This window comes from Esox lucius, chromosome 14 (genome assembly GCF_011004845.1).
Source record: "Esox lucius isolate fEsoLuc1 chromosome 14, fEsoLuc1.pri, whole genome shotgun sequence".
Classification (NCBI taxonomy): Eukaryota; Metazoa; Chordata; class Actinopteri; order Esociformes; family Esocidae; genus Esox; species Esox lucius.
In genome coordinates this window covers 37280565-37292736 of record NC_047582.1, presented here as the reverse complement: position 1 = coordinate 37292736, position 12172 = coordinate 37280565, and the positions used below count along the sequence as shown (strand labels likewise).

Sequence of the window (12172 nt, the reverse complement as noted above, 5' to 3'; positions counted from 1 at the left end):
GAATTTCTATGCACCAAATTGTATGCATTTCTATTCATCATTTATATGAGTAAATAAGAGTAAAGAACAGTTGCATCAATTATATTAAGGATTAAAACATCAGATCATAGACATGGGCAAGATGTTTGGTCTTTCAAAATAAACTATTTGGAAGATTTGGAAGAAGCAAGAACCCACCCTCCAGGAAGGATGATGTAGCCTAGTTTTGTCCGTAGCTGCTCCCATGCTCTGGAATAGTCTCCCATCCCACATTAAGTCCCATTCCACCTTTGCAATTTTAAATCAAATTTAAATACACACATTTTTTCTCTTGCTTTTAGTTCAGTCTGATGTTGTCCCTTGGTTTTTGTCAAGTCCACTCTACTTATTTTTAACATCCTCTTACTGTGTTTTAATCTGTTGTTGGTTTTATTCGGTTTCTTTTGACTTCTTATTAATTTGATTTCACATCATTTTAGTTGTCTTAAGTGTTTTCCATTTTAGTCTTGCCCTATATGTATTATATGTACTGTTGTATTCTATTATGTATAGTTGCCTTTTATGTATTATTCCCTTAATCATGTATACAGACCCGGTGGCACAGGGGCATTGCCTCCCAGCAAGAATTCTTTGCCCCCCAAAAATAGTTTGGGTAATGCTTCCCAATACGGTACTTCACTAATAACTGTTGGGAATGTAGGCTAGCTGTCTTGCCTTCATCTGCAAATGCGGTCGGATCGAAGGTCTGCTTTAAGCTACAAATAATGTGTAACTACTGCAGTTACTAAAGCTTTCAAATGTGATTGACAGCTCTTTATTTTGCTATTATATAGCCTCAGCAAGCAATGCATGCAAAGACTATTTGCTTTCCGTCCTTCGTGCTTTAGCTACTATTCTATGTTGATAAGTAGGACAAATGTGCCCGTCCATGGCAATCAAAAGCCCGTCCAGAACGTTTGTTCTAGCGCCTGCACGTACCTACTCGACTGTAAAGCACTTTGGGTCAACTCCTGTTGTTTTTTAATGTGCTATATAAATAAAAGTGACTTGACTTAAATTTCTCTCACACAAACACACACAGCTCGTGCGTGCGGAGGGTCGTATCTTCTTCTTACAGAATTGTCAACTTGTGTATCAGGGAGAACCGCACTGCTGTTACCGTGCGTGTGAGTCTCCGTAACCAGGGCAACAATGACGCTCATTCTGATTAAATACTGTTGTACTTTTTCATGAAACTCTTTTGGTTTTATAAGTTTTCGTGGCAATCTAAGCTTAACGTAGGGTGTGCATGAAAAGAATCGCCCCCCGTATTGATTCTGTAAGGGACAGTGCATTTTATTTTTCAATACGGGACGATCCTGTATTATACGGGACGGGTGGCAACCCTAGGTTAGATAACTTCATTACTTTAGTAGCCTACTAGCTGGCTAGTTAGCCAACCAGATATAGGCTGACATAACTGTGCTTAAGTTAGTTTCCTTGAATTTTTAAAACACGCTCGGCGTTGTATTACCCATTGGTGATGCAGTCAAATATTGTTACACAAATGACTGCATTTGTGTAACGTGTCCTAGCTACTTATAGACTCCAATATACCAGGCTCCAGTCCGGATATTCCATACGTCCCCACCAAGCGTGCCCTCTGACTGAAACGAAGCAAACGAGAACTTGTCGACCTAAGGAAAATGTGTCTAAAAAATTTGTAAATATAAAATTCTGATCCGTAAATAAAATTAAGATTTGTAAATGTTAAGCAACAGTTGTAAATATTTTACAGATTTGTGTTTTATTTGCGAAATATGTTTTTACATAATCACAAATTGTATTTATATTTGTGAAACATGTTTACATATTAGCAGACAATGTTTTTATTTACAAAATATTATTTTCACATTTACAAATCCTATTTTAATTTGTGAGTTGTGATGAATATGCGCACGGATTTTTTAATATATATTTACGAATATTGAGGCACATCTAACTACATATGCACGCACAGAGAGCTCCGATTGCAATGCTGCTAGTCCTAGACGTTGAATCAATTCAACCGGAATTTCGAATAATGGGCGTCCAGATTGTAATATCTTTGGCAGTTTGAGTTTCATCTGCAGTAGAAAGCATTTTCCTCACCAAGACATCCAGTGCAGACATGTTGATGCCTATGCGCCAATGAAGTCGATTCACCAATCACAAAACAGTATTCCAATTTCGATGGATGAAAGTGACCGGTATATTTCATGGTGTATATAATTATTTAACTCCCTAAAATTCATCAATTTATAGAAACAGTGCATGGCTGGGATAAGATTATGAGAAGGGTCTCATGACAATATGAATGCTGACATTCATATCTGTATGAGAGAAATAGGCAAATCGTTAAATGACCATTATTTCTCAGCAGGGTTTTGGGTGCAGTACAGCATATATCTTAGCAGGTGGCTTGATGAGATGGTGCCCGCCTGCCAGGTGGAACCATTTTGTACAAGAAAATATTCGAAATATTAACTTAAAATATGAACTGCACATGTTTTCTGGACATTTATGTTTGTGTACAGACATAAATCTAACATATGGTCCCTTTAAGTGCAGATCTGCCTTCACTATGTTTGAAATGTTAAAAAATCTCAACTACCATGGCAGCTGGTTGGGGTCAACGTTATTTTATTTTCTCTCACCTTTTAGCTGCACATAAAGTATTTTTATATGAATGCATGTACTTGCATGCATCCTTATGCAATTGCTACGCCTATATTGCTACGTTATATCAGGCTTGAGCAGCTCTCGTCAGGGAGTGGGTGGCAGAGACATTATTAACCGGTACAACCAACAAAAGAACTGCACTACCCAACAGTACCAACTACTATCTAACAAAAAGGAAGGGTATTTTGTTTGGTTGTAGACATCGTCTCAGATTGGCTAGATGTCAAGTCAGTATCTTCAGGAGCTGCTTGGGTTGGTTGAAATGAAAATGAACTTTAACCTTTCTGTTTCCACAGCTGTTCAGCACGGTTCAGCATCCGCTTTAAAATTTCCAAGAAGCATGGCTGCGATTGGTGTGCATTTCGGATACACATGTGCTTGTGTCGCTATTTTCAAGGTATTGCGTTGTATGGACTTTCTTTAGTACTTGTTATTTAGTTACCGAATGTCAGAGATCCAGCGGCCAAACATGCTTGCCATTGTTATTTGCCTAGCTACGTTTAACCTAGTAAGCTAGCTGTCTAACCTTATCATACGATTCATTTGTCTGCCATCTTTCTAACTTTAAAAGTTAGCTTAAAAGTAGGAATTTGTATGACTTGAAGTATTTTTTTAACCTGTTAGGATTTCCAATTTGGAAGTTTTTTGACTGCAGTATATATAATGTGGTATAGGATGGCCGAGCGGAGGTGGTCGCCAATGACGCCGGAGACCGAGTGACTCCTGCCGTGGTGGCGTATAGGGATACTGAGCAGGTATGCTACAGCTAGTATTATTACATCTTCAACAAGTATCCCAAGAAGCATGAACTATTGGTTAACTAAACTTTTAGAAGTGGTGGTTCCCTAAGTGTTACACTTGGGAATTCTTTATATTTAAAGGGCCAAATGTACGATTTTTACTGTACTACTAGCAGAAATTAAAGCCGCACAGTAGATGATATAGTTAACGTTCCCTAATTAAACTATCTTGCCCGTCAGTCAATTAGTTTGCATTGACATGTACTCTACTCATTCTCGCTGTTAACACTCGCAGTATTATTCCTCTCAACCTAAACCACCCTGGATTAGCTAATACTACCCCCCATCCAAAACCACCCTGGACTAGCTAATACTACCCCCCCCCCCACCACCCACCCAAAACCACCCTGGACTAGCTAATACTACCCCCCCACCCACCCAAAACCACCTTGGACTAGCTAATACTACAGGATTCCACAGTGACCCTTTAGGTGGATCTCAGTTTTCTCTCTCTCCTCATCCCCTTTGTTCCCTTTTGGTTCTGCAGATTGTGGGCATTGCAGCCAAGCATGGGCGTGTTCGTAATGCTGCCAACACTGTGGTTAAAGTGAAACAGGTACTGGGGAGGAGGTGAGTCAGTCCTGCCTCTGTGTGTCGAGCCATTTTACATGAGAAATATAACTTTAACATAACGTACAAGATATTTGAAGTTACATTAGCATGTGTGGCAGAAAAGTCAAGAGAAAGTTGTGGTGTGGGATTGAGGGACGTGTGTGTAGCATCATGGAAACAAGCTCTTTTACTTGTTTTACATACAAATGAGTGTCAGTGTCATTTTGAGGGCAGATATATCATCAAGTTTGCAGATGATTCCATCGTTGTGTCCCTGCTCAGAAATTATGAAACTGACTACGGTCCGGTGGTTGATGGTGGAAACACCCCTTCTTGGGCAAGTCTAAAACAAATTTATAATTGATTTTAGGAAGAATTCATCCCGCTGGTATTTATGGCCAGGATGTTGATGTTGAAGTATCTGGGAACAATAATTGATAAGTTAAACTTTGAACCAAATATGGATGTTGTGCAAAGGCCAATCAGAGTGTGTATTTTTATCGGAAGCTTAGATGTTTTAATGTCAACACCACTTTTCAGAATGTTTTATTGAGTCAATTTTAACATTCTCTTACTTTCTGGTTTGGGTTTTGTCCATGAAAAATAGAAATTGGTTGGAGGGAATTGTTAGCTTACCTCTCCCAACTGTATAAAGTCAGAGTTACAAAGAAAGCCCAGTCAATCTTACTGACCTTAGTCACACCTTGTTCAGAGAGTTCAGGTTGCTTCCATCTGGTCACAAATAAAACCTACTAAGATGCAGGACCAACAGATTTAAGAATTATTTTATCCCTGCAGCTATTGGGCTTCTGAATTACACAAAGTAATTGTTTTATCACTGCTGCTATTGGGCTTCTGAATTACACAAAGTAATTGTTTTTTGTGTGTGTATTGTTGCGTGGTGTTGGGGGAGTTAATTGTGTTGATAGTTGAATGTGCAACAAATTGCCCCTCAGGGATAATAAAGACTGCTAACTAACTAGGGAGCCTATATTAGTTGTTTTTGGATAGTTGATGCCTAATATCAATAGGCTAATTGCCTACACACCAATTACCCTGGTAATAATTATATTACATGTCTGATGTGGACAAGGAACTAATGTAAATAGGGCTACAACTAACAACTATTCTGTATGAAACTAATGTAAATCGGTACATCCGTGTAGGAAACTAATGTAAATAGGGCTACAACGAACAACTATTCTGGTACTTGATGAATATGTTGATTACTACACGGATTAACAAGAGAGAAAATATGTCAATCCCAGAAAAAAATCAAGTGTTATTTAAAATAAAGTTTTCAGTGTTTTTCATATCATTTTACAATGCCTTAACTAAATCAAATGTAGGCAGTAGTTATAAAACAAATAAAAACAGGTTACCATTGTGTAATTTTCAAGACTCTTGGAAAAGCATTCCAGGGTATAATGAAGCTGGTTGAGAGACTTTTTTGACTGATACTGTAAATGTTAATGGAAATTGTAATGCATTTAAATGCCTCAACGTTTCTTGTGGAGAAATATAGGACTCTAAATGTGACACTAATGGGTTAATTAATCAGTTCTCATTGGTCCCATACTTTTTAACGTTTTTGTTCGTAAACAACTTCCCTCCCTTTTTTGCTGTGTCTTGTGTAGACCCAACTAATCGATAAAGATGTTCCAGTCCTAAATGTAAAATGTTTTACATCCCTTTAACACCTTTCTCTTGTGGTTGGCAGCTTCAAGGATCCTGAGGTGCAGAAACATAAAGCTGAGAGTAAATGTCCTGTAAGTATATTGACTTTGGAGTTCCACCTATTCCAGTAACTACAATGACCAGAGTACCCCCATTACAGTGACTAATAGGAACCAGAATGCCCCCTATTACAGGCAAGGTAAGTTTATTTATTCCAGAATTCCGGCCATATAGAGCAGCTGCCGGACATATGTCTTAAATAGCCATATAATAGCCTACATTAAAACAGCAATAAAAAACACAAACTCTATGATACAAACAAATGTTTTTTATTTAAATTAGTCATGAGAATGAACTCTTCACAATCTTTGCGAACTGAGCATATAGGTTACACCTAGGGCTGCCAGATTGCAGTTAATTTTATAGACAATTTATTTTGCAAAATATTTAGATTGCAAAATTGTCGGCCTATTTGATCCATCCTTTCACCAGTATACTGACCCAGTTGATTCCATCTATCGGCCTATTTGATCCGTCCCTTCACCAGTACACTGACCCAGTTGACCAAGCATTTCATTGCCATAACTTATTGCAAATGACAAAAACCTTTTGAACTTGAAGTAAACAATGATTGCTAGCAACTGCTTTTCTCTGCCTAACGAGTCATGTGATAAATGTGACATATGCAGTTAACAGATGAAATATTCAGTGACCAGAGAGTGTGATCCTCTGTGTTGTTAATCTGTGTGTTCCTCTGTGTTGTTAATCTGTTTGTCATTTGTGTGTGTCGTTTCTGTGTGTCAGCTAATAAACAAAGGGGAGCAGCCTTTCTACGAGATGACTGGAGAGACCAGCAGACATGTGGCTCCTCAGGACATTGCCAGACTCATTTTACACAAGATGAAAGGTTAGCGCACACACACACACACACAGCCCTGTTATGGATGGATGAAAAGTTACAGGCACACACCTTTTGTTGAGGTGTCTTTATTTGCTGTTGTTTCCATAGAGACTGCTCAGTCAGCCCTAGGTGCTGTTGTCACCGAGGCCGTCATCACGGTCCCCTTTGAGTTTGCACATGCTCAAAAGGTGGCTCTTCGAGAGGCTGCAGAGGCGGCCGGTTTCCGGGTTTTGAGGTTGATCCACGAGCCGGCTGCTGCTCTTCTGGCGTATGGCATTGGACAGGACTGTCCCTCTGGAAAGAGGTAAAGAGTGGGTGGACTGAGGGCGGCCGGGTTGATGGGTATGCGGGCGACCCTCAGTCGCCTGTTAGGGGGCTCCTGAGGGCTGACAAACTTCACTCCACAGCAGTGTCTCAAAGTGTCAATCGCAGTGACCAACCACCTCCCCCTTAAACAACCAATAGACGATTTGCAATTACATCTCAGTAGGAAACCTCTCTAAAGGTGCTCCATGAAGAGAGGGGAAACTAAAAACATATATATTGTATCCATCGTGCCAATGGCGAGTGAGCGCTAGCGAGACAGAGAAGCAAATTTGAAGAGGCATCGCTGTCTTCTAAATCTGCTATGTGGGAACATTTTAGATTCAGAGTTCAATATGAAGAAGACTGTACTTTGTTTACAGTCTTTCCATTGTTGTCTACTCGAGTAGAAACACTTCTAACATGATGTTATTCATACAAATGACTGTTGCACGTACCAAACCGTGGGCACGATGTTCTGCTGCATCCCTAGTCTTTATGCAGCATTTCCAACTCGTGTGTGTGTGTGTGTGTGTGTGTGTGTGTGTGTGTGTGTGTGTTTGCTCGCTTCGGTGTATAGCCATGTTCTGGTTTACAAGCTAGGTGGTACATCCCTGAGTGTGACGGTGCTCCAGGTGAATGGTGGAATGTTCCGGGTTCTAAATACACACACAGACCACAGCATCGGAGGAGAGAGCTTCACAGCCGCTCTGGCTCAACACCTGGCGGCAGAGTTTAAACGGTAAAACCACAGTGGCACTGGGGGTTGGGGTTAGATGAAAAATCACTTGTAACATATTGCTATTGTTTGTGTAGGTCGTTTAAGCAGGATGTGAGTGGTAATGCGAGGGCGATGCTGAAGCTGATGAACGGTGCAGATATGGCCAAACATTCTCTCTCCACGCTCGGCTCAGCTAACTGCTTTGTTGACTCGCTACATGACGGCATGGACTTTGACTGCAATGTCTCCAGGTAAATCAACTACCCATAATTGCCTGTACCCTCCACTATTTATAATCACCTGTTCACTCACTTCCACTACTCATAATCCCCTGTTCACAGTAAAATTATTTGTTCTATCCTCAGGGCTCGTTTTGAACTGCTTTGCTCTTCTTTATTCAACAAGAGCGTTCAACCAATCAAAATCCTGCTGGAGATGACTGGCCTCACTACCAGTGACATCAACCAGGTATTGCTGACCAATGATCCTGCTAAATATGGGTGAATTGGCACTCCAACCAATGCAATCTTTGGCAAAATAAGCTTAATCGTTTGTGCTGCTATAATTTTTTATTCACTCAGCCCCTGAACATGCTCCAAATTCACTTAAAACCTGCTCAATAATGGGGAATTTTCCCCTTTTAAAAAGTTACATTTTTGTGTTAATGGATGTTCGATAATACACTAATTCAATTTCAGAAGTTAAAGTATTTTTGGTTAATTCATGTAGTCATCAGTTTCCACATATACGGATAGATATACACACACACAGCTACAGATTAAATGTTGGGTCGTCTAGAGACACATTACTGTGCATGAACACTTAAGAGGCACCATGTTAATGAGCATAAAATTAATACATACATATAACAATATACAGCACATAATATACAAATATAGTTAAATTGATACACAAAAGTAGCCAACACTAATGTGCAATTAAATACAGAGATATACACTTGAAACTGTTGGTCAAAAAATGGAAACCCATTGATAAAACATTCTTACAATTTAGGTAATAAGATTATTAAAAATGTATGACAAAATCAATACATTGAAAAACATAGCATGTGTATTTATGACATAACATGGATCTTATGGCTGTTTTTCTGCAGGAAAATATTCACAACAGCATAAGTTAAAACATTTACCTTGGAGATTGTTACATTCCACAAATCCTGTGAGCCTCGCTGTGTCCGTTGATACTTGGAAAGGCACAATGGCTATGTAGCAATAAAGTGAATGCAACAATTTTATTAAGATGAAATATAAAATATTATATTGGGGGGGCTGAGTAACCTCAGAATGACCTATAAAATATTTTTTTATATCCCCAAAATGTCAGCAGTACAGAATTTTAACAGCACAAACAAGTGAGCTTATTTTGCTGATGTGTTGGGTGGGGGGCCAAGTTCACGCAGGTCACTGCTAAATATGGCTGGACGGTATACTAGGTCCTGTCCCAATGTCTGCACTTGCGCCCTTGTGCCCCTCAATTGCGCGTTCTTACTAAGCGATGCAAGACAGTAGGGTGTCCCAATTCTGTAGTGTTGTTCTCCAGGGGTGATCATCAGCGCCTCCTTGCGCACTGAATGCACCCCTTCCGCAAGTGTGCATCAGACCTGACTTTGCTATAGGCTATTACCCAGAATCCCTGTGGTGTCATGACGTTTCAAACCGCTAACCAATGGGGAAGCAAAACGGTTGTTTTGGTGCAGGTAGGACCACCAGGAGGAGTGGCGACTGTGGCAATGAGCAATGGAGAAGAAATCTGTACCAAATATTATAGCTAATAATATACTGGTGGTGAGTTCTGATAGGTTCTAGAAAGAGTACAGCGAACACCTACAGCCAGCGCCATGTTTTGGTCTCCTGAGCCCAACCGAAGTGACGTGTACAGAACTGTCCCAATTCTACTCTTAACAGTTTCGGTCCCTTGCGCACTTACGCCTCTAAGTACAATTTTACCAAGTGTGAACTTCGCGGAAGACCTTAGGACTTAGTGCGGATATTGGGACAGGACCCTAGTAACATCAACCAGGTATTGCTAACCTATGACCCTGCTAAAGATGGCTGGTCTACTAGTGACATCATCCAGGTTTTGCTGACCTATGACCCGGCTAAAAATGGCTGGATGGTCTACTAGTGACATTAGCCGGGCACAACAGAATGCCATGCTTAGCCAGTCCCCAACTTAATGTGTTAGGAGGCTCTTCTAAGGTTTTGTCTGCAGGGTTCTAACTGTGTGTGTTCTAGGTTGTTCTATGTGGGGGTTCTGCAAGGATTCCTCGATTACAGCAGATGATCAAAGATCTGTTTGCTGATGTAGAGCTGCTCAGCTCTGCTCCTCCAGATGAGGTCATTGCTGTTGGCGCAGCAATGGAGGCGGGGCTTCTAGTCGGCCGTGAGATTAACCCCTCCCCTGAGTCTGTTACTGTGGAAGCTTGTGCTTCGGACATTTTACTCAGGGTAAGAAACTACACCTGCCTCAGCCTAAACGTCCACGTCATGATAAAGAAAATAAAACTTGACCTCTCAATTAAAATCTTTAATCTTCCAGTCATTCATAGAACCCATTGCCCTTTATAATTGTGACGTCTGGAGTCCACATACCAACCAAAACTTAATTACATGGGATAAACTCCATATTGAGAATATGAAGGCAGAATTCTGCAAAAAGTATTCTCAAAATTCTAAGCAAAAAATAATTGAGACTATACTCACTAATCCTCAAAATCCAAAAGAGCTTTTAGAGGAACATAGTCGAGCCCAACCAAATTATGAAAAGACAAACTGGTAACAATTTGACACATTAGAAGGAATCAAACATAAAACAAAGCTAATTGGACCGCTACCTTGTCAGACAAGGTATCAGACCCAAATTGAGAGAACCTTCACTATGTCCAGACTCAGTGAACATGGCCTTGATAATGAAGGTCACCATAGGCAGACCTGGTTATCCAGAAGCCAATGTGCAAAAACAAAATGAGGTGGAAACCGAGCTGCACTTCCTGACCTCGTGCCTAATGTATGAACACATTAGAGACATAATGCCTTCAGGTCATAGACTCGCAAGGAATCACATCAAATACTGAAACTCTGTTGAAATACCTGAATGTCCAATCACAGCTGAAAGATTTATGACCTGCTGCCCTGAGACAATCGGTGGAGCACAAACAAGACTGTGAACCTAATCCATATCTCTTTATTTTCCTTTCTCACATTTAAATATTTGCAAATACTTACACCATTGTAAAAGTGCCTTTGTCTTTTTAAAACTTGTTTAATGTTTACTTAGAATTTGCTTGTTCTTTTTCTGTATCTTTTTCTTTCCCCCACTAGGTTTGGCAAATGTTTCCCATGCCAATATAGCCCTTAAAATTGAGAACACGCAAGCAGACACGTGCAGAGAGACAGCTGAGTAATACGGCATCTTCTAATTAGCTTATCTGTGTGAATGATAGGAGGTGGATGAATCCGGGGCTGTGGTGTTCTCTGTGCTCCTCCCCTCGGGTACACCCCTTCCTGCTCGGCGACATCACATCCTGTCTGGTCCTGGTCACCTGCCCTCACTCTGTTTGGAGCTTTACCACAAGTCCACCCAACAGCCGGAGAGACTGGCTAAGGTACAACTGTTACATCTGATTACTCATTACAAAGAAAGCTAGACATTAATTTTGAATGTCTTGGTTTGTTTACAACCTGGATATGTACCAGTGAAAAAGTGTAATTCAAGTACACTGCTTTTATTTATTTTTCTTGGGAATGCAGGGTAATCTTATGCTAAACTGCCTTTTTAGATTAGCCTATATTAAGTACACTACCAGCTACTTTGTTTTTGTCTTACTCAATTGGAGACACTAAGCAATGGAGCCGTCTGACTTCATCCTGTCCACCAGGGGCAGCACATCATTCAGTTAGCAGTTCTGTATTCTGTATTCCCGGGCAGCTGCCTGTGCAGCATGTGGATAGTATTTGCTAGATACAATGTTATAAGCCCACTTATTGGTTAGATATTACCCCACAACAGGGAGTTAGATTCTTACAAGAACACCAAACCTTGCTAACCCTTCACATATTTCAATACGAATCAGGTGATGGTTAGCTTACCCTAGGCCTACATTTAATGTTTTTAGGCTATTCAAACTCTGGCTTGCGCTTGGCTGGCTAGCTCTTGGCTGTTTCCAATTTTGTGTTTGTTAAAACCCTGACTTATCTGCAGATTGTTCTGAAAGACTTGGAGACTAAAGAGGATGGCAACCATGACATTGACGCCGTGGTAACGATGAAAAGGTAAAACACCCAACAAACGGGCCACTGCGCTGGTTTCAGCCATCTGTATCTTCATTTAAACTGTGATTTTTTTTTTCAGGGATGGGTCTCTGCACATTAACTGTGTGGAACAGAGCAGTGGGAGGAATGAAGCTGTCAGCATTCCAGCAGCCTCCTGATCTCACAGCCCAAATACACCATCTGTTCCACCAGTACATTTTCACCTCTAATTTTTTTGTTGAATTATAAATAAAAACACTGAGCTTAA

The 12172-nt window shown here is 40.4% G+C and overlaps 1 protein-coding gene across 1 annotated transcript; it reads left to right on the top strand.

The window, feature by feature from the left end:
- The first annotated feature begins 2965 nt into the window (after positions 1-2965).
- hspa14 (heat shock protein 14) lies at positions 2966-12172 on the top strand. The gene is made up of 13 exons (XM_010878474.4): positions 2966-3076; positions 3354-3434; positions 3967-4049; positions 5752-5800; positions 6513-6615; positions 6718-6913; positions 7493-7654; positions 7729-7884; positions 7999-8101; positions 9889-10101; positions 11097-11258; positions 11855-11925; positions 12005-12172. Exons 1-13 carry the CDS (start codon positions 3020-3022, stop codon positions 12081-12083), a joined length of 1515 nt encoding a protein of 504 aa, XP_010876776.2. The 5' UTR covers positions 2966-3019; the 3' UTR covers positions 12084-12172.